Genomic DNA, 23,835 nt, shown 5'->3' on the forward strand with positions numbered 1-23,835 from the left:
GTTTACAAAACAAATTATACATACTTACATATTCAAATACATTATATAAAAATGCCATGAGGCAATATAAACAATTAAAACTTGTAGTTATAAAGTAGTTTCTAATACAACACCGAAAAATAAAACACTAAAAACAAAAACATACATACCATTGCACTGTATTGGGAGTGGGCAGTGGAGTGCCTCAGGGATCTGTACTGGGACCCTTACTTTTCAATATATTTATAAATGATCTGGAAAGAAATAAGACGACTGAGGTAATCAAATTTACAGATGATACAAAATTGTTCAGAGTAGTTAAATTACAAGCAGATTGTGATAAATTGCAGGAAGACCTTGTGAGGCTGGAAAATTGGGCATCTAAATGGCAGATGAAATTTAATGTGGACAAGTGCAAGGTGATGCATATAGGGAAAATAACCCATGCTATAGTTACACAATGTTAGGTTCCATATTAGGTGCTACTACCCAAGAAAGAGATCTAGGTGTCATAGTGGATAACACATTGAAATCGTCGGTTCAGTGTGCTGCGGCAGTCAAAAAAGCAAACAGAATGTTGGGAATTATTAGAAAGGGAATGGTGAATAAAACGGAAAATGTCATAATGCCTCTGTATCGCTACATAGTGAGACCGCACCTTGAATACTGTGTACAATTTTGGTCGCCGCATCTCAAAAAAGATATAATTGCGATGGAGAAGGTACAGAGAAGGGCTACCAAAATAAGGGGAATGGAACAGCTCCCCTATGAGGAAAGACTAAAGAGGTTAGGACTTTTCAGCTTGGAGAAGAGACGGCTGAGGGGGGATATGATAGAGGTCTTTAAGATCATGAGAGGTCTTGAATGGGTAGATGTGAATCGGTTATTTACTCTTTCGGATAATAGAAAGACTAGGGGGCACTCCATGAAGTTAGCATGTGGCACATTTAAAACTAATCAGAGAAAGTTCTTTTTCACTCAACGCACAATTAAACTCTGGAATTTGTTGCCAGAGGATGTGGTTATTGCAGTTAGTATAGCTGTGTTTAAAAAAGGATTGGATAAGTTCTTGGACGAGAAGTCCATTACCTGCTATTAATTAAGTTGACTTATATAATAACCACTGCTATTATTAGCCATGGTAACATGGAATAGACTTAGATTTTGGGTACTTGCCAGGTTCTTATGGCCTGGATTGGCCACTGTTGGAAACAGGATGCTGGGCTTGATGGACCCTTGGTCTGACCCAGTATGGCATGTTCTTATTTATTTATTTATACAGTTTTTATATACCGTTGCCCAGAACAAGTTCTATCTCTACAGTTTACATAGCTTATGTTCTTATGTTCAAAAAGCTCATAATCTAGAGTCAGCCTTCCCGCAGTTTCTAATATTCGATAGTTACATCACTGTCTTAAATTCTTGAACAAACAGATGTATTGTCAAAGCCATCTTAAATGAGATTAAACAATTCTCCTTCTTCAGAGTTTTAGTTAGCTGATTCCATAATGTAAATTTAGCATCATAAAACAGGAAATATGAAGAAACATACCGAAAGCAACACAAAATTATGGTAATAAAATATCAATATAAAACCAGAAATAAAGTTAGAAATAAAAAAAGAATAAAAATGAGTAAGACAAGCTTGTTAACAGAATTTTACGAGCTCAGTATTGTATGGCTTTAATTGAAAGAGCAACCATTCTCTCAGTCGAGGGAGTTAAGAAAATTGTAATGTTTTTCATTGGCTGTAGACAGGCTATTTTTGTATCTTTTCTCACTGGGCTTAGATGGTTATTATTTCCAGGTTGCTTCATCTGCACTGAGTTTCTAATAAAGAAGCTTTAATTCTCAAGTAGTTCAGCAGAACCACATTTCCATGGTACATAACTCATGACTATAATATTTGGTTATACAGGTTCCTGAAGAAGATACAGCTACACATCGAGATTCGTTCACCCTTCAAGATCTTAAGCCTTATACAGAATATATGATCTCACTTTGTTGCAGGGATAAAATGGGTAGTGGCTACTGGAGTGATTGGAGTAAAGAAATGAATGCTGTCACACCAGAAACTAGTAAGTAACACTCTCAAAGTGTTTGGACATTATGTTGTTGGCTTTTATGTTTCTACAAGACTAAAGTTTAAAGCAGCACTTCAACATGACTAACCAAAAAATTGGCTATACTGCAATTTTCTGAAGACCAGCATGTTTATTTTGTCATATAAGTAGGTGACAGGACCATGTGTGACATGAATCAGAACAGAATTTTCAGTGTTTTCTAATAAAGATTAAAAGCCTTTACTGTACAAGTGTGACACTTTCTGCACTGCAGCAGGCCCACATTTACTACTTCTATTTTTGTACTATCCCAGTTGTATGTGTTTCAACAGGTTCCATTGCTTTTCTTCAATGCCTGTGCTAATTTTCTTCCTGACCTCAACCAGTAACTTTATTTTTTTTTCACCCTCTTAGTACCTTAGGATTTTTTCAGCACCCCTTAATTTTATGTCATCTTCAACATTCTGACAAATTTACAAACAACCCACACCCACCCCCACCTCCACCCAGGAACCCTGATAATTTTTATCTCCCCAAGCAGGAATGAAGGCAGGTATATCCTCTCTGGAAAAAAAATTCTTTAGATTTTGCATTGTCACGTTTTCTTATTGTCTTAAAAACTCACTGACTTCAAATTCTGTCCTAAATGCGCATGAAAAATAATCTATCTCCTACAGTCACCAAGCATGCTTCCTCTTCCATAGAAGGGATCATGATACTGAGGAATGTGAATTCTGTTTCAGGATATCATTTAGAGCACTTACATCACAGAAGGACAGGGCAATGCATTCCTTGTTGGTGAACTTAAACTCAGCTCTAGGGCCAGCCTGGTGGCTCAGAGCAATGTGGAAGATCCCTGATTTAATCCCTAAACTGAGCCTTCTAGTCCCTGAGACAGTTGGAGCTAATGATGTGATGCACAAAGGAGGAATTGTGGTCAAGTAGTGGTTGGATTTGAGGCCCATGGTTACAGTGCACCAGAGGAAGCCTTTGTGCCTGGCCCCTGACTGAAGGGCTGTCACTGTAATGACCAAACTGGGTACGTTGAGAGGGTGGAGGGGGATTTATTAAATAGTGGCAATATCCCAGGGTAGTTGAACCTGATTGAGCTGGAGGCACAAAGGGAACAGGAGGAAAGCTGCCAGATTTAAAAAGAAAGAAAAGCCCACCTCCAAACAGCTAGCCTCGAAGGCTTGACACATGCCCGGGAAGCTGACCATGGTGCTTAGCCTCTTCATTGCAAATTGGAAGATGTTGGCTTGCTTCCCTGGATGCACGTTTTTACATGCTGATTTTGCATCGTCCTGTAACTGCATTTACTACATCCAGCAGCAATAAATTCCACACTCCGCATTGTGTGTTGAATGAAAGACATTGCCTTGATTTGTTTTAAATCTGTTACTTACTAACTTCATAAGTGTCCCCTAGTCTTTGGGGGGCTGATATTCAGCTGTAAAGCAGCTAGTGAAGTTAGCCAGATACACCTATCCGGCTAACAACTGGGATATTCAGCGGCATGGCAGTTATCCGTTTAAATGACTTTTGAATATTGACCTCTATATTTTTTTTGAAAAAGTAAATAAACAGTTTATTTACCCATTTTATTCCATTCATGATTTTATAGACCTCTATCATATGCCCCCTCAGCCGTCTCTTCTACAGTTGAACAGCCTCCAGGATTGCACACATTTTCCTCGGACAAGCAGGATGATAGTGGGTGACATCATCCGATGGAGACTTGCTCGGAAAACTTTTGTCAAAGTTTCTAGAAGCTCTGACCAGCAGACTGAGCATGCCCAGCCTGCTACTATCCGCGCGTCCATGCGAGGTCCCTCTTCTTTTCTGTGGTGCAGTTGCCTCTTGATCGTGGAGTTCTCCATTTTTCTTGTTTTTTCTCTAACTTTTGAGATCCTGCTTATCTCCTCGTCAGTGCCTCCTCTGTGTGGTTGTTTTTCTATTGCCTTTTTTCCAACTTTGTGGTCGATTCCCGACTCTCGCCTTGCGGTGACTGCCGGTCATCAACCGCATGCCGGGTTTCTTCATGCCATCAACCGGTTTTCATCAGTGCCCCCCACCCCCTTGTCTGCGGACCATGTCTATCACGGATCCGCATGAGGTTTGCATCCTCTGCCTGGGGGCCTTGCATGATATCTGTGGGTGCCGTCTGTGTGATCAGATGATCCCCAAAGGGCGTTGGGTGCGCCTCGATAAGATGGAGAAACTTTTTGGGGCCCCCCAAAGTCTACTCCTTCTACTCCTGCATCAGTCCCATCGACACCGAGAGGTCGCAGGGAGCCCTCTGACACGCTTCTCCTGGCTGTTCCTCTCGCCAATACCTCCAAGGATCGAGGGGATGGTGATAGATCCTCAATGGTCTCACCAATTGCCTGGACATCAGGAACTTCCGCTTCCTCGGCGCCAGGGAAAGAACGAGCCCAACATCGAAAGAGATCTCGCAAGCATCGCCACCGGTCACCATCAACGCACGGCTTTAGTTCCGGGACGGCATCGGTGACTGCCGAGCTGCCACTGAAGCGATACCAGTCGTTGGAGGCCCCATCCTCCGATGCCCCTGGTAGTCCTAGGCATTCCCCACCAACACCGGTGCTGGACACAGTGCCACCTCGGAGACCCGAGGAAAAGCCGGTGACGCCTCGGCCCCCTCCCATCAGTCCTGACCATTCCAGACTTTCAGGAGGAGTTGGACTGCAGGGTGCAGTCTGCGGTGCTTAAGGCTCTCCAGAGCATTGAGCTACTGGTGCCACCGGCCCCCATACTGGTGCCCGAGCCTCCGCCACTTTACAGTGAATCAAGATGGCCACACCACATTTTTTATTTATTTATTTATTTATTTAGAAGTCCCTTGTGCCACAAAAACTTGTGACACCCAGCTCTTGCGAAGTTTATCATGTTCAGGAGTCAACATGTGTGTTTCTTGTAGAAACACGATATGGCATTTCAATCTAAGTGAGGAAGCACCTTCTCCCATTTAATGGGCATTCCCAAGCTAGCCATGTTCCAAGTAATAAAATACTGAGACCCCCCCCCCTATTGTAAAAAGAAAAAGATAGAGAGAACACACCCAGCTAGCCAGAAAAAATGGAAAAAATAGACACCCATAGCTCCATCACACAACCAGCATGGTGAAAACGCATGTCTTTAGGAAAGAAAATTATGTAAAAGCTCCTCCATCCACAAAAAAGACTACTGGGTACAGAAACCTGGAAAACCCCCTGCCCATCCCCCACCCAACTCTCCTTCCCAGTCACTCGCAGCCATCGCCTACTGAAAGGTAAGAGATTGATCAGATGTGTCTGGGTGCCCCCCACACATACACACTCACACACACACACACACACACATACACACACACCACTTCCCCGCCTAGGGAACAAAAATAAAAAAACAAAACACCCACTCCCTTTGGGCAGTGCACCAAAAATCAGTCAATGGTGAAATACAAGCGAGCCCATATAAAGAGTAACAAACAAACGTGAAATACTGATCAAAGCAAATGCAAAATTTACCCAATGTGCAGCTACCAAAGGGCCTGCAAGAACTTAGTTTGTCAGATAACACAAGAAAGGCAATGCCCAATTGTGTGTGTATATGTATGTATATATATATATATATATATATATATATATATATATAAAAACAGTCTTTACAACAAAGATATAGCTCATGACCGCCTTTCAGAGCCACATATAAGAAAAGGTTCTCCAGCCGGTGAACTGTGCTTCAAAGCAAAATATTGCTGTGACCAGGAAAAGTCCATCAAAGTCAAAGAAATAAAACATATAAAGGTGAATCTCTCCATTCTACAGATCTGCTTAAGACAGTTCTTGTTAATGATGTTCCAAGTAGATCCATAAAAGTTTCGAAAAGCAATGATCCTTCAGCCAATAAGTAACTGATCCAAGCTCTATTCCTGAAGCGGTGAGCTATACAAGTTCCAATGAGGGAGAGAGAAAAAGAGAAAATATAAAAATAATACAAAAACAGTCCTCAAATGCCAACCATCTGAACAGGCCAAGGAAAAGTAATATCGCAGTTGACTGCAGGGTGTCTGCAGGTACCATCACTTTCAGTAATTGCGAGACAAACTTGTTTTGTATCTTCTGCAACATGAAAATCATGCCTTTTACCTTGATGCCATATACGGAGGTAGGCTGGATACTGCAGAGCAAAACAGATGTTATTCTTAACCAAAATGGTACAGATGGGAGAGAATTCCTTGCGTCTTAGGGTGGAGAAATTTTGGAAAATAAGAACTCAATCTTTATATAGAGTAAGTTCTTTTTTTGGTAAAACATCTGTAGTATCATCCCCTTGAATGCATAGTGAGAGTTTTTGGCAACGATAATTCTGGGCCTAGTTCTCCCTGGCGACTGAGGCCCTATGCAATGCACTCTTTCAAAAATCATTTTACCTTTTAAGTCAGAGAGACCTAAGTTGTCCAGCAGCCAGTTTTCCAGGAAGGTGCCTAAACATAGCTCTCTGCTTCAACAGCAGGGGAGAAGAAAAACTAATACTTCACACATATCCAGCATAGCTCTCTGCTTCAACGGCAGGGGAGAAGTAAAACTAATAGTTCACGCTTATCCAGCATAGCTCTCTGCTTCAACGGCAGGGGAGAAGAAAAACTAATACTTCACACATATCCAGCATAGCTCTCTGCTTCAACGGCAGGGGAGAAGTAAAACTAATAGTTCACACATATCCAGCATAGCTCTCTGCTACAATGGGAGGGGAGAAGAAAAACAACCAATAAGGGCTGAATAGCATAGTCTGGGTAAAACAAATAAGCATGGGTGTAGCTTGCTTATTGCGGCAGTTACTACCCCTAACTAATCAAGCCTGATATTTCACTTGGATGCAGCTCCATCACTGCTCTCTGCATTAATGGTGGGGGTGAAAGGGAAATAGAACCAAAGGTTACTAAGAGCCAAGAGAAACAGATAAGTATGAGAAAAAAAGAGCATGAGGCTTGCTGGACAGACTGGATGGGCAGATTGGTCTTCTTCTGCCGTCATTTCTAAATTGGCGGTAAAATCATCCTCCACAACACCTACAAACAGAAGATTTTTCCTCTGTGCCCTGTTTTCAAAATCATCCAGTTTGTCATTTTTCTCTGCCATTTCTTTTTCCAAGTTATGTACACACATCTCTAGCTGCAGCATGTCATCTTCTATTGTTGAGATCCGCCCTTCAGCATGCTCAAGCCTTGGTCCCAGTTTGGAGCAAGAAGATTTGAATTCTTCTATTTGGGTAGAAATGTGGGTAAAACAGTCATCCAAAGCAGTAACCACTGCCTCTGTTAACCTAGTCACCAGAGCGGCATCCATATCCTCTGCCGATGCCGAACCCATCCCGTCGGCCATCTTAGGGGACACAGGTTTGTTGCGGTCTTCATCTTTTTTTACCGAGCAGAGCACCATAGCAAAATTTTACGTTCCTGACCGCGCCCAAATGGAGGCCAAAACGTTCTGCAGTCACAGCCGATAACAAAAAATTAGGATTGTGAGGTAAATACTAAGAAAAATAAAAATGTTAAGGGAGGTGGCACCCGGAGCTCTGCAGCGCACGTCCTATAGAGCCCGCCACATGTGACCCCAGCTGAACTTCTGTAAACCAGTGCACACCAATAGAATAAAACAGTGAATTAGAGGGTTCCAAGGCAAGAAACCTTTTAATGTTACTACATTTTATTTGTAAAGGCTGTTTAGTACTCAAAGTAATTGAGCAGCTTTTTTCAGTAGTTTACAAATAGTAAATCATAGAGTTTCAAATTGTAGCCACTTCAAGAATGGAGACTTACTGCAGGCATACTACACAAAAATATCTGTATATATTCCTTGGTTTCTATAAAGTACACTGCAGAGAAAGGGTCTCAAAAGGAGCTAAAATGCTAGTTTCGTTGTTATAGAATTTGAACATTAGGGAAATTTTCCATAGATGCTAAAATATAATTTACATTGTTGTGCTAGAATATAAAAATGAAAACATGACTCCATTTATTTTTCTCCACAGAACCAGTAAAGGGACCTGATTTATGGAGGAAGATTGATTATGATTTACAGGGAAATAGACATGTGCTACTGAATTGGAAGGTAATGCATGCTTTTCTATCATCTTTGTCAATTTCTTATGTGTAGATTTAGTATCTAAGAAAAAATGTCTTTAATTTGGAACACATTTAAAAGAAAAAAAATCAGTTTCTAGTGATGTCAAATGAAAGTGATACAGTGATCATTTCTGACTGCCGAGCTTTAATTCTTTGAAAACTGGGAATCAGAAGAATAAAAGTAAGAATGCAGACTTCTAAGTGATAAGATTTGTGCAACAAGACTTTGAATTGCAAAATGTTTCTTTGAAGACAAGCAGTTAGACTATCATACAATTTGGTCACATGACCCATGTGTGGTGACTAGCAGAACATGTTCCAGAGCTAACTAGTAAAGGCTTGAGTGCACGGGACTTTCCACACTGTGGTAATCTTGCAGCTGCTTTGCTTTGTTTTTTTCCTGATAATCCAGTCAGATGTACTCTCAGGCTCGACCACTTCTTAGCATTTGCTAACTTTTATGTAGCCATTTTGCACAATGTCTTTCTTACTTCCTCAGTGTAGTTCCTTAGTTTTTTTTTTTTGCTTGACCTTTTCAATTTATTTTTCTGCTCAATCTTTTCTTTCCATGTCCTCCTAACTCCCCCCTCCAACTGCCTTTTTACTGCAAAATTAAGGGCATTGAGTAGGCCTCAGATGTTTTCTCTCACAGACACTTTTTTCCTCTGAAGAAATATTTCTTTCACATTTGAATTTGCAGCAACTATTTTCTTACTATGGCAGAGAAGCAAGCCAACATCTTCCAATTTTGGCCACAGTGCATCACCAACTATCACAAAATGTCTATCTGCCTAGGGAAGGACGATGACCCAGATGTATATAGAATCTGGGCAAGGATGTTACCAGAGCAGTTTGGTCCCAGAAAGACAAACTCTGCACCCATCTTGCTGATGAACTGAAGTCCAGCTCTAGAAGCAGCCCAGATAACTAACCATGATTTACCCTGGTAGCAGACCTTGCCAAAAAGGTCCTCAGCCACTTTGACACCACACTGATGATAAATCCACTCATATAAGAAAGGGCTCCAAAGACTCATATAAAATGTGAAAGCTATCAAATGCTGAATTTCAAGTGGAGGCTCACATGGCATAGCTAATCAACATTTGGCTCCAAGACTTTGAATAGACTGAAGGTTCCACACGTTTTGAAGTATGCATGCCTGGAGATTCTCACTCTTCCTAAACATAACCTATTCATACTGATCTTCCCAGAGCCAGTCTGAAGTCTTCAAGTAATCAACTTGGAGAAGCCTTCCAAGGTGCACAACTTCCCATCTGGCCTCTGGCTTCTTCTCCCTTCTGTGGCAGGCCTCAACTAAATATAAGACCACAATAATGTCAGCAGGAGGGGGCAAAGACATCAGCAAAAGCAGCAGTAGTACTGGAGTAGGTCATGAGAACAAAGGACTGGATGGGCAAAGTCCCATCTCATCTCTTTAAATGTATTGTGTCTGGCTATGAGAGCAATGGACTAGATGGTGATATGCTTCTTTCTAGGTCTAGCTTCCAGTCCTCCTACAGCAGACCTCCGCTGAATGTCAGGCCACAATGATGTCAGTGGGAAGGGACGCAGACACTAGCAACACCAGCAATAGACCGGACCACAACAGTCTGTCTTCCTTCTTAGTACTCTCATCACCTTATGTAGATGAACATGCATACAAAATCCCCACTTTGTTCCCTCCAGTACCCCACCAGGTCCAGCCACAAGACTGTAATAATCTAAATGATCAATAATACCAGTGTGGTTCTGCTCAAATATCTGGCCTCTTTGGTTCTTCATAGCCGCCAGATTTGACTAGCAAATTTTGCCATTTTTGCTAGGTCTCCTAGTTATTTCTGTAATGTTTACCATTTTAAGGAACTTAAGCTTTAAGCATTCCACACTCTTTAATAATCATATAAGAGGAAACAAAATGCAGACAACAGTAGGATGGGGACTGTCTAGTCTTTTGCACTGAGTGCCACCTGTTGGGGCAAGGTTGTAATCTTACACCTGGTGCAAAGAGCTCCTAGCTTTTGGAGGACAAGTACAGTCTATAGATACTAGAGTGACAGACTTGTAGGGGCTGAAGCAGACAGAGGTATACAGAATAGACTATCTCCACCCTGGCAGCCCTTGTCCTGCTTTGGAGGAGCAAGGTTACCAGGAAGCGTATCACCTTGGAATGGCATGAAGTGATTCTGTAGCTGGACCTGCCTTACCAGGTGGTGATCTCATCCTGAGGATGTTGCTTCAGGGCACGTACCCAGAAGATAAGGATAAGTCTGCTGTTGGTAATTCTTTCATTTGATAAGAAGATAGTCGGGTTGCTGGTGGCCATGAGGATAGCTTAGTAGCTTTCCCACCTGGTACAAAAGTAGCAGAGAAGATTTTAGAGAATACTGGGGAGGAACCAGCTATATTGATACATATGGATACCAATGAGACAAGAAGAAACCGGAGGGATATTCTGCAGGCCAGACCTAGATTCCTATTGTTTGGGAGGGTAGGGAGACTGAAACTGAGACCTGGATTTGGATTTTGGATGTAATTACTCACCTTTCCAAACCCATGCTCAAGGCAGAAAAGTCTCTGCCCTAAAGAAGACTTACAATGTAAGTTGTTACCTGGGAAAGTGGAGAGCAAAATGGCTTGCCCTTGGTCACTAGGAGCATCAGTGGAAGAAGCAGGATTTTAACCCAGGCTTCCTTGATTCTGTCTACTGCTGTAATTACTAGGTCATTCCTCTGTTCCAAGTAGCATTCTCAGACATACTCTCAGTTCCACAAACAGGATGCCAAAGGCAAACTGAATTCTGGAGTCGATGTGTGGATGAGATGACAGTCCATGGAGCATGGCTTTAGATTCATTAGGAACTGGGGCACTTTTTTGGAAAGGGGAACCTATTCCAAAGAGATGGGTTCCCCTTAAAAAAAAAAAAAACAAAAAAAAAAACAGAGCAGTCTTTAATGTAGATCATGAGAGTAAGTCAGATATCCCTCTGGAGCACTAGTTCAGAGTTGGTATCTTCCTTGAAAACAAGGAAATTAGAGTATCCTGAGACAAAGCAGGTGGAAGAAGCAGAGGTAGCTCAAATGGATTTAAATAAAGAACAGATAAATCCCATCCCCCAGCCCCCGCTCACCTGCCCTGGCCGCGTCCATGGGTGCCGGTCTCCGGGGCAGCCCCAGTCCTCTCTCCCATCCTCCCGGGGGTAGCCGGCGGCGAGAGCAAGAGCAGCCCGGGGCGGATCGCGAGGCAGCTTCCAGCAGCCCCCGCCGGCGAGGGTGCATGAACGCACGCTGTGACCTGAGCGGCCGGCTGGACGTCAGAGGTCACGGCGTGCGCCCATTCACTATCGCCGGCGAGGGCTGCTGGAAGCCGCCTCGCGATCCGCCCCAGGCTGCTCTCGCTCTCGCCGACGGCTGCCCCCGGGAGGATGGGAGAGAGGACTGGGGCTGCCCCGGAGACCGGCACCCATGGACGCGGCCAGGGCAGGTGAGCGGGGGCTGGGGGATGGGATTAGTCGCGATCTGGCTTTCCTGGTGCGTTGGATTTTAGGTTTTAAGGTTTTCTTTTGCTTAAAGTTGGGATCCACTTCCTGGTACTTGTCATTTGAAATGACAGGTACCAGTGCACCCAGGATACTGTATAGGCGCTGTATAGCGCCTATACAGAAAAATGGATTGCGCTTCATGGACGCGCGTTGGACGCGGCTTGCATTTGCATGCCATTTAAATACAGTATCGAGCGGTATGTGATCCAGACTGTGCGTGCAGCAAACGCGGATGCGCCTGTCACTAACGCACCTCTTTCTACCGCACCTTACTGTGTCGGCCTGATTAAAAGTGGCAAATGGAGTTTGCAGAATGCTTTCTTGGGTGCAGGCTCCTTTTGTAAAACATACACTACTCTCATTTTCCCTGATGCAGTTTAATGTATTTCAAACAGAATAAAGAGGGACAATTTTACTTTTGACATTTTAAAACAGTAAGTGAAATGCATTGTTGTTAGACTCTACCAATTGCTAACATTTCCTTAGACCTTTTCCTATAATTGATTTTTCTCTGCTATATAAAGGAAAAAGCATAAAAGCATATAGATATGCTTTTATGCATAGATAAGGTCTGTCTTATCTAGCTGGTTGCTCACTATCTTATTATCTGTTGTGGATTTTTATTCTCTTTTGTTCCTGTTTTATTCTTTTGCTAATTTTCACAACCTATTTTCTGTATCTGATTTCCTTTTTTTGCCCTTATTTCATTATAAAGGTAGATATTCAGCAGGCTGGAGAGTGGGAGTTACCTGGGCAACTTTACCAGTATATTCGGTAGCAGACTTATCTGAATAAGTCTGCTGCTGAATATATCCAGCAAAGTTTACCTGGAAAAAAACGTATCCAGCTGACTTTAGGGCAGGTATTTTTCTGACCAGAGTTAGCTGGCTGAATGTCCCCAGTCACTGGCTACAAATTACCCATGCCTCTGGAACATCATCGCCACCTCTCTCTAGCCACATACATTTTGTGCAAGTAATGAGTTACTTGAACAAAACTGAGCCGGGAAGAATTTTCAAATTTTGGCTTTTATCTAGGGATGGAGGAGCGGCACTCCAAAAGTTACCCAGGCAAAGCCTTTGAATATATATCAGCCTCCTTATTTCTACTTTCTTTTTTCCATCTCATTTCCGCTATCCAGTCACCAAGGCACAGATTACTTTATCTCCTTTCCTCTTATCTTGTTTCCTCCTATTTATGTTATTGCTTTGCACTTTAACCCAGCTTAGTACCTCAGTTTCTTCTGAGACTTAAAGTTTAATGTACCAGTACTCCAGCAGAGACTAGGAATTGGTTAAAATTGTCTTTTTCATTCTGATCTGGCAAGAAGAGCAAGCAATTGGAGAGGAAAAGAAAGGTACGAACCATTCATTAATAACCACTTGTTTGTCATATATATCTATATACAGAATAGCAAAAAGACTACTATTACATGACCTAATGCTTTCACGTTGTTTAGTTTGATAAAGATCTGATTTGAATGAAAGAAATGTGTAAGATCTGTTGATTAAAATTAATGTGAGAAAATTCACTTTGTTATAGGAGCTGGACCGGTCTAATGCTAATGGAGCTATATTAGGATATCTAGTAACCATCACAAGAAAAAGGCAACCATTCTTGACTAATGACACTAATGCCACCAGCTATACTGTTGACTTGACAAGAGATCCATACACTGTAACAGTGACAGCTTACAACAGTGTGGGAACATCTCCTACATCAGTGTTAACTATACCAGCAACTGACTTCAAAGGTAAGTATTTTGTGAAATATAGTGCATAGTTGTCTATTTAATACATAGTTTAATTTTTTTCATCACTGTATTGTTTTAAGCATATTTTTTCCCTTTGAACTGTGGAGAAATTAATAGCCCAGAAATCAGCTTGTGCTGGTAGGTGGTGCAGTAATTATATACAAAGTAATCTGTGACTCGGATGGAGTGAAGTATGTGGCCATTTAATTTCCTTCATACTTGAATATGGCACACTTTCTAGGACATGGCTGGTACTCAGGAAGTTTAGGAGAAGCTACTGTAAAAAAGATTATGGAAAAAGCAATAAAGAATTCTTGACAGCCCCCCTAGCCTAATTAAGTTATGCATTTATAATATATTTTATATGAAAAAGGCTATTCAAAATGTGATTGTCTGAGGTAAAAATATCACTTACAGCATGTATATTATATTTATATGCACTGCTGTGGTGCCAACCAGAAAACCCTGTTAAAAAAGACACCCTGGAACCCATATGGTATTAGGCCTATTTTAACACACATTGGGTGGGGGCATGGCCCTCAGAAAGCCAATGCTAAACTGAATTAGTTACAATATAGTAAACTTCCTATGCAAAAACAGCACTAACTTGCCATTCAAACATCAACCCTACCTATGAAAAGGCAACACTGCAAATATTACACCAGGCCCTAAAACTCCAGTACATCTTAAGAAAACCGAACAAACCAAGTTGCTATAGATCCCTACAAATAAACTATATGGTAGCAGATTACCTCACCTCGGTCACACTTGCAGAACACAGACAGACCCTCACAAAATACAGAATAAAGAAACCATAAAGTATAAATAGAAACATGCAGACAAAAACTAAACTGAAACCGTAACAAGTCAATTTAGCATTTGGCCAGTTGTAGGACGGCTCACGCTCACCCCAGGGAGCTACCGACCTGCCCAACTATATCCAAACCATCTTTGCAATAGGAACACTGCCAGCATGTCGCCATTCCTTGCCCTCTCATAAGGCACATGCACACCAGTCCTGATCTTGTAGGAAAGGCTGAATGGTGCTGGGAGATGATTCAGTGCAGGCTGGGGATTTAAACCCAGCCTCACTCCCAGCTGCCACCTCGGCAACAGGATTTCCTGCCTTGCAGTGAGTGTTGCTTCCTCCTTGTGCCTTGCCTTGTTCCTGCCTTTCCCTGCATCTGTGTCTTGCTCAGTTTGCCCTGCCTTGTTTTGTTTTCCCTGTGTTCTGTCTTGCCTGTCTTGATTGTCCTGGCCTGATTCCCCAGTTCTGATCTTTGCTTAGGATTCCAACTTCACTCCTGGATTGCTGCTTGCCCAAACCATTGGCCTGCCAGTCCTGACTGCTGCCCAAATCTTGACTTCCAGGACTTTTGCCTAAGCCCTGCTGGCCCCTGAAATCTAAGGCTGAACCTGCATGGAGCAGAGCTAGTATAAGTGAAGCTTCAACTCTAGTCTCCCAATAAGAAGAAACTCCAACTCCCAGCCACTAGCTGATGGCATGGACCTAGTGAGTTCACCTGCTAGGTTTAGTCTACCACACCACAGTTCAAGGGCTCACATCCATGACAGTCAAACTCTGTGTGCAGTGCAGCAATGGAAAAATAGAAACCCTCATAAAACATCAAACAAAATAAATCAATAATAGTAAAACCATGCTAATAAAAATGAAATATTTCAAAACAACTAACAAATAACATCCAATAATTTAAAAACAAATATTTTTCTGAAATTTCCAATCACCAATAAAATATTTCAAAATAGTAGATACATCAAATAACTTCCGATAATTAAATGTAAGGATTTTAAAAATCTCCTGCTTTCCAAAGCTGGGAACTTACGATTTTCAGATTCCCTAAAATTGACTTGAATTAGCAAAGTGGGAGTAGCAGGAATTCCTCACAAATTCTCTCTCTCATATGCATACATGTACTCATTTAAGTGCTCTCACACACATTCTCATGTACACTTTCACTATTCTCCCCTCTGTAAACACAAGCAGCAGCAGTCGTCATTGGCTCCTGTAGCTCATGGGACTCTTCTGCCCTGTGCTGCTGCTCCACCTACTGTTCCTTTGCGCCTTGCAGGCCAGTGCTGCATTCTGCTCCTTCCAGCAGCAGTGATGGCATCGCTTCCGTCCTGCCCACACGCGACACTAGTTTTTCTTCTGGGCCCACAGAGCAGGAAGGAAATGCCATTGTGACACAGACCCCAGAACTGTGGTGCTCTAGGTGGCTGTCTAGTGTTTCCATGAGCCCTGAGTGAATCTGAAAGGGCTAGCTTTCTTTTATCTCGCAACACATGCTGTGAACACAAGCTATGTTTCTCCTATCGACAAACAGGCATGAATCAGCCATAACTCATGGGTGACATCCAGTGGCACTGATATGGGCCTAGCTCTCAGAATTTAGCAAGTCTTACTTAGCATTTATGGGAGTTCCCCTTCATGCACACTGCCTCGTGAGCCCATCTTTCCTTTTCTGAAATACTTCACGTTATCCATTCTTTTTCCTATTAAGATTTGTTGGACTGTTTCTTTAACCTGATGTTGCCTCTTTGTAGTCTTTTTTTTTTTTTTCTTTCACTTTTCTGCTTCCTCAGCAGCCCTTCAACAGAACATTTCAGTTTTAAAATTTAAAAAAAGAGGATGGAAAAGCCCAAGGCCAAGAAGATCAAGGTCATCTGTCTTAAAGCCTGCATCTGGAGATTCCAGATGTCCATTAGTGATACCCATTCAGTTTGCTATGATGCTTCCAAGTGCTACAGTTGTTGTAGGATGTCCCTGAGGGCACAGCAATACCATTCCTGGAAAATGGAGGCCCTGTGGAGAGCAACATCTGTTCAAAGCCTGAAGCCATGACTTGAGGTAGAACAGCTCCTCTTCTCGATATGAGGCATCAATGGACTTGTGGCTTAGGAAGTCAAGACAAGATCTTTCTCCCCAAGAGGTTGAGCATGCTGCAGAAGATTAAAGCACCGGCTGACACATGAGGGATCTTTTCTGGGACCATTTCTCTTGGCCTGAAGAAGCCATTACCATTAATGCATCTCACTGCCAGAGCAGCACAATCATTGACCCCAAGGTGGGAAGTGTCTTTTGTGCAGGTGCCATTGTCTTTCATGGTGCAGAAGATCCCAATGGCATTTACCCATCTATTCTAGATTCTTGAAGATGAGTGCTTCACCTTGGAGCACCCTTGGTGCAGCCTTCTAAGGTTGCTTCCTCATCAGAGCAGAATACCTTGGCGCATAAGCACAAGTGTCCCTCGGAGGGAACTTTCTTTCGCCCTCCCCTCACCTTCCCCTACCTAACCCCCCCCCTACCTTTATCCATGGATTTACGCCTCCCGGAGGGAGACGTAAATCCACGCGCGCCTGGCGCAGAGACCCGACCCGGGGGCGGTTCCGGAGGGCGCGGCCACGCCCCCGGGAACGCCCCGGGCCGAAACCACGCCCTGGCCCGCCCCAAAACGCTGCATCCCGCCCCCAAAATGCCGCGTTCGGCCCAGCCCCTTGACATGCCCCCGACACGCCCCCTAAAAAAAATCCTGGGACTTACGCGCGTCCAGGGGCTCTGCGCGCGCCGGCGCCCTGCTCGCGTAAATCTGGGCTGATTTACGTGAGCAGGGCTTTTAAAATCCGCCCCACTATGTCAACATTCACATTCTAGGTCAACACCACAGCAAATACATATTCTAGTTCATTTTCATACATATTCTAGGATATCACAATTGCTACTATATAATCTAGTTCATAGTCATCATTTTCTAGGTCGATACAACAGTAAATACAAATTCTAATTATACTACTAATACACGTTACATCGTTTATTACTTATTGCTCACTCCACTAACATTATCTCTGGTACTGATGTTGAAGTTATCAGCATATTGGTATATTGGGAAGGTGAGGGGAGGGCGAAAGAAAGTTCCCTCATATGCAATTCTAATGCCTTCAAGTGGCCTGAAAGCTTGACCTCAAGTTATAGGGGCCAGGACCCCTCTTGGCTTTAGGGTAGTCCAGCTACTGCACCACTCTAGGGTGGTGATATCGGCGTTGAAGTATGCAAAATGCACATGATCATTCTAACACAACTCCTGTGAAGGATCCAAAAGCATTGGATGCCTTTGAAAAAAAGGTCTTCCAGGGATTCCTGCTTAGTGCTCATTGCAGCTCCTCAGCTGTTCATGTACAGTATTTGCACAAATGCATACAAAAGCTGAAACCTTAACGGAATTAGACTTTGGGCAGGCAGGCTTCTGTTGAGCAGTGGAAGGAAATGGAGGAATGCAAGAAACATCTGATCCGCTGCATGGATGAAGCTTTTCACATCGTGGCCAGAATTTCAGCCACTTCCATATGCACTTGAAGACTTGCAAACTAGTGGCCTTTGTGAAGATGTGCATGACTGTTTGGCAGGTTTACTCTGTATATGGGACAACTCGGCGATAAGGTGAAGGAGATGGTAGCTCTGATTAAGGAGCATCAAGCCTTTCTATAGTTAGTGGCAGGAGACCAGCCAGCTCCAGCCCGATTACAATATTTCTACAAATGAAAACGATGTTAATGCCCCTCCTAACCTCTTTAACATCTTATCCGTCGAAACTTGTAAACCGTTATGATGGCGAAACCGAATGATGGTATATAAAACTCGATAAATAAATAGATGTTTGTTCTTCCAGAGACATCATTCTCTTTTCAAATTGCTCCTCCCCTCTCTTCAGCAGCAACATCTGCATGCTAGAGTTGGCAGAGGAAAAGGCATCAACTGAAGTCCCACAGTTCCAGCCTAAGCCTGTGACAAGTTTTCAATGTCCTTGAGACCTGCCTCCTCTAGTAGGGTAAAGTTATAGGCCTGCCTTCCAGAATGGATCTTTGCCACCAGGGACCAATAGGTCCTGAAATTTGTGGAATATGGCTGCCACATGTTTCTCTCACCCCCTTACCCCTCTGACCCAACTGATTTCAATCTTCAACTCCAACCATTCTCAATCTGCCCAGCTGGAGATGGAGTCTCTCCTTCAACAGAAAGTGATCAAGCTGATCTCATTGCAGGAGTGTGACCAGGGATTTTATTTCTGATACTTTTTCTAATCCCCAAGAAGTTAGGGGGGTTGAAACCTATCTTGGACTTGTGAGACTTAACAAATCGTTGGTTCAGAACAGGTTCATGATGTACTCCCTCAAACGATTCTTCTCGTCATTCAACCCTGGGGATTGTGTGCTGGATCTGAAAGAACATTCTGGGACACTGGGGATTGTGTCCCATTCTGGGACACAATCCCCAGTGTCCCAGAATGTTCACAAAGTGCCTTGCAGTGATGGCTGCACAACTTCATTGGCAAGGGAGTCTGCATATGCCTATACCTGGACAATTTGTTGGTGACAGGTCCCTCAAAATAACCATCTGGCTTCTCTGGTCTCTGGATTTTCTGGTCCACTTCTCTAAGTAGTGGGCCTATGTTAAAGATTTCAATCCATAGGAGCCTGGATAGATTTACTTCTGGAAAAGGAGTTTATTTCCATCAAAATAGCTGCATTTCTACAGAGCCTAGTAAGGTCTCTTCTGCAGCAGGACTGAGCATCAGTAAGGTCAGTCCTGATTCTTCTCAGACCCATGATCAGTGCGGTGCAGGTGGCTCTTCTGACTCCATTTGCACATCTGGGGCATTCATTAGGCTCTCCGAAGCCAGTGAAATCAGCTCTTGCTGCAGTTATCCCACCAAATCTCTGTAATCCCCAAAATGAAAACATCCCTTCATTGACGGATGAACGCAAAGATTCTAAAAGTGGGTCTCTCACTATATATCCTAGCACATCAAGTAACTCTGTCTACTGACAACTCCACCAAGCGCTTAAGAGTGCACACAGGGGAGAATCATCTGCAGATCAACCTTCTAGAACTGTGAGCCATCCATTATACTCTAAGGGCTTTCTCTCACCTGTTCTCAGGCAAGAGAATATTGATCCAGATGGAAAACTAGGTAGCCGTGTTCTACTTAAATAAGCAGGGAGGCACGGGCTTTTGCTTTTTGCAAGGAGGCCTTCTGAATCTGGTCATGAGCCAATCATCGTAATGCACATTTCCAAGCAACATACCTTTCAGGAATCCAGAATACATTGGCGGACGGTCTTAGAGTTTTGCAGCCACACAAGTGGTCCTTGTTCACTCACTGAAGAATACCAGTGTTTGATGTGTTCACCTCAGAGGACAATAGAAAGGTTGAGAGGTCCTGCTCATTGCATCCATGCAGCTCCTGATGCTTTTTTTGCTAGACTGGCATTCCTGTCAATTCCATTCATTGCACGACAGTCCAAAAGGTTGTTCAGGATTAGGCAAGGTTAATTCTCCTGGCACTGGCATGGCCACGGCAAGTGTGGTATCCATAACTCATCCATGTGTTAGTGCAGTCTCAGATTCCATTGTGGATATTTTCAACTCATCACAGAGTAGACTGGCAAGCCCTGACATTCGATTCCTACCATCACTGGTCCTCACAGCATGGATATTGAATGCACCTTAGTCTCCTCCTTACTCCTCCATAAAGGAGGTGGAGGATTTGTTGATTTCGGCTAGAAGCCTTCTACCAGAAGTGGAGAAGGTTCAGGACTAGGTGTGGGATCAACCAGTTGGATCCCTTCTCCTGTGGCCCAAAGAATGGTTCAATATCTATTCTGTCTTTCATCCTTACACCTTAGCATCTCTTCAGTTAGAAAGTTTATCTCTGTGGCATATCAGCAGATGGACTGGGCTCCGATCTCTCTTTACCTTTTAGTATCAAAGTTCATGAAAGGTTTGTGTTATTCCAAGCCTTCAATCAGTAAACCCCCATGCCTTGGAATCTTAACATAGTCTTAGCTCAAGTCATGAAAATTTCCTTCAAGCCTTTCAAGTCAGACTTAAAATTCCTCACCTGTAAAGTATTTTTGTTTTTTCTCTCAAATGTCACTTTGGCACAGAAAGTAAGCAAACTTCAGACCCTGGTTTCATATTCTTTATACCAGCAGTTTTTCCACATTAGGGTTGTCCTGTGAACTCACCTGAGTTCCTTCCAAAAATGATAGTTGCATTCAATATTAACCAAGCTATTCTACTGCCAACTTTCTTTCCAAGACTGCATGCACACAAGTCAGCTCTTTATTTCTTGGACTGAAAGAGAACCCTAACATATAACTTTAAAACTCAACTTTGTATTCAGGCTTATCTCCGGGCCAGTTCCATTGAAGACACAAAGAAAGCTGCTACTTAATTATCTGTTCACATCGCATTTCTGGACAGCATGTCCTGAGGAGACAGTAAATTTGGACAAACAGTTCTGCACAGCCTGTTCATCCAGTAGTCATCTCTCCACCTGGTGGGACCAGTTTAAGTAATTGCTCTGCAGTACAACCTTCAGCTTGATATGCCCCACACATTATGGTGGATTCATGCTTCCTTGTCAACTAAGAAAGCAAGTTTGCTTACCTGTAGACAGGATAAATCGGGCAAACTTTATACTTGGCTTTGGAGAGTCAACTACCTTGCTAAAGATTACATTCTGGAAGAGACTAAGGGACTCTTGAGGCAGTGTGTACACATGAAAACTCCACCATATGCTCGGTAAGACTTGTATTGAGCTCGGAAAACAGGTCTGTCATTACTGTTAGATGACTTTACCTATGCATTTTGGCTGTCTACAGAGAACCCCGTTTACAGATAAGCACTTGCTCTCCGTAATGGCTGCCTCAGAAAAACATTAAAATCCAGCTGTCTCCTGCAGTACTTTTTCAAACCAATTTAGAAACCAGTCACATGTCACTACAAAGTCAAAAATCAAATCTGGCACACTTTTACATATAAAGTGCATCACTTTGCATCCTCTAAAACAATCCCAAGAAAAGGTTCAGAGTACACAAGGGACCCCTATTCTTCCAATGGACCCATAACTAAATTCAGTCCAGCATGAAACTTTATAGAAAATTATATGGTATTATCAACCGGTCATTTAAAGCTTCTAGTCAGCTACACCACTTGATCTTACCTACCAGTCAAAACTCCTGTCAAGTTTGGTTTTTTTTTCTTCATTCATAAGAAAATACCCCAATCAGTCTGTTTAATCTAAACATCCACTGCTGTTCTGCATGCAGAGTAAGGCATTTAAATTAACTCCTCTAATATCTACTTTTATTTTTGGTAAAATAAAAATCTAAAGCATTTTCAGCTGATGAGATGCCTATTCCCAATGATCAATTAAAGACAGCTAATGTTCTAATATTACTGCAGTGTTCAGTAATTTCATTTTTTTAAATTGTTTTACCTTCATATAAAAGGAAGCAAGACACATACAGTATATAAACCACTCCAATAATTTCATACATTGAAGAAGGCATCACTATTTCTTGCCAGTTATCAGATAAGTGGGAGGAAAAAAAAAACCCTCAGATCCACTGACAAATGGCAAACCCTGCAGTGTCTGTATTTTTGATGTCCCAAAAAAAAAGTTCACCTCACTCCTCATTCCTCATTCTTTAAGGGTAGGAAGAAGAAAACAAAATAATCTTTCACATTTTTGGAACATTTATAAACAAATAATGGAGGTAATTTTGGCACTTCATGATACTACAGAATTTGCCAAATGCTGCTTTATAATTCCAGTCACAAAACAAGTGAGCCCTGAATGTGGTAAAACACAGACCAAATGATCTTGTATCACTATTTTTTTTTCTTTGTGAGAAGCAATTCCCTATTATTAAAAGGACTATATTAGGGATGTGAATCGTGTCCTCGATCGTCTTAACGATCGATTTCGGCTGGGAGGGGGAGGGAATCGTATTGTTGCCGTTTGGGGGGGTAAAATATCGTGAAAAATCGAAAAAACGTAAAATCGCAAAACCGGCACATTAAAACCCCCTAAAACCCACCCCCGACCCTTTAAATTAAATCCCCCACCCTCCCGAACCCCCCCCCAAATGACTTAAATGACCTGCGGGTCCAGCGGCGGTCCGGAATGGCAGCGGTCCGGAACGGGCTCCTGCTACTGAATCTTGTTGTCTTCAGCCGGCGCCATTTTCCAAAATGGCGCCGAAAAATGGCGGCGGCCATAGACGAACACAATTAGACGGCAGGAGGTCCTTCCGGACCCCCGCTGGACTTTTGGCAAGTCTTGTGGGGGTCAGGAGGCCCCCCCCAAGCTGGCCAAAAGTTCCTGGAGGTCCAGCGGGGGTCAGGGAGCGATTTCCCGCCGCGAATCGTTTTCGTACGGAAAATGGCGCCAGCAGGAGATCGACTGCAGGAGGTCATTCAGCGAGGCCCCGGAACCCTCGCTGAACGACCTCCTGCAGTCGATCTCCTGCCGGCGCCATTTTCCGTACGAAAACGATTCGCGGCGGGAAATCGCTCCCTGACCCCCGCTGGACCTCCAGGAACTTTTGGCCAGCTTGGGGGGGGCCTCCTGACCCCCACAAGACTTGCCAAAAGTCCAGCGGGGGTCCGGAAGGACCTCCTGCCGTCCAATCGTGTTCGTCTATGGCCGCCGCCATTTTTCGGCGCCATTTTGGAAAATGGCGCCGGCTGAAGACAACAAGATTCAGTAGCAGGAGCCCGTTCCGGACCGCTGCCGTTCCGGACCGCCGCTGGACCCGCAGGTTATTTAAGTCATTGGGGGGGGGGGTTCGGGAGGGTGGGGGATTTAATTTAAAGGGTCGGTGGTGGGTTTTAGGGGGTTTTAGTGTGCCGGCTCACGATTCTAACGATTTATAACGATAAATCGTTAGAATCTCTATTGTATTGTGTTCCATAACGGTTTAAGACGATATTAAAATTATCGGACGATAATTTTAATCGTCCTAAAACGATTCACATCCCTAGACTATATTGCATGCTGCTTGAATTACCCTTCGAGGCTATGCTCATTGCAAGAAACATTGAAATTAATGTAATTTAAACTCTTCTGTCTGTCATGGAGCACAGCCACCTCAGTCTAAATGTTCTCTTTCATTCTTCTGGGATGATAATCAGATTTTAAGAGCTTTTCTCTCAATCGGTTTTCCTAATAGGATGGTCTGAAAACTGCCCTCCATTAATCTACTTGAAATATGTCCAAACAGGAAGTCTGTTGGGCATATAGTACATAAATAAACTGCACATTTGGATCATATGAATTTAATAACTGGGGGGGGAACCAAAAAGATCTTCCCTCTCTTCCCTTCCAAATCAACATTTATTTCATGAAGCTTTTGGCTGGTTAATGGCAGTTTATACAACCATGGTGTACTGATCCTTCATGAAGCATGTTAGTTTTGGTGTTGATGTAGTGTGCGATCTATAAGGATGATTAAGTTCAGTATGTTGAACGCTGCCAGCGTTGGCGTGATGCATAAAACGCCAGTGGCT

The 23,835-nt window shown here is 43.0% G+C and overlaps 1 protein-coding gene across 9 annotated transcripts in view; it reads left to right on the forward strand.

Moving 5' to 3' along the window:
- IL6ST (interleukin 6 signal transducer) overlaps positions 1–23,835 on the forward strand; it is a 247,773-nt gene that overhangs the window by 176,095 nt on the left and 47,843 nt on the right. For all 9 annotated transcript variants that reach the window (XM_029576964.1, XM_029576954.1, XM_029576992.1 and 6 more), the window contains 3 exons: positions 1,898–2,057; positions 8,076–8,155; positions 13,250–13,460. In XM_029576964.1, the coding sequence (XP_029432824.1) occupies positions 1,898–2,057; positions 8,076–8,155; positions 13,250–13,460 (451 nt within the window). The remainder of the gene's footprint in view (positions 1–1,897; positions 2,058–8,075; positions 8,156–13,249; positions 13,461–23,835) is intronic.

The sequence above is a fragment of the Rhinatrema bivittatum genome, chromosome 1, assembly GCF_901001135.1.
Source record: "Rhinatrema bivittatum chromosome 1, aRhiBiv1.1, whole genome shotgun sequence".
Lineage (NCBI taxonomy): Eukaryota > Metazoa > Chordata > Amphibia > Gymnophiona > Rhinatrematidae > Rhinatrema > Rhinatrema bivittatum.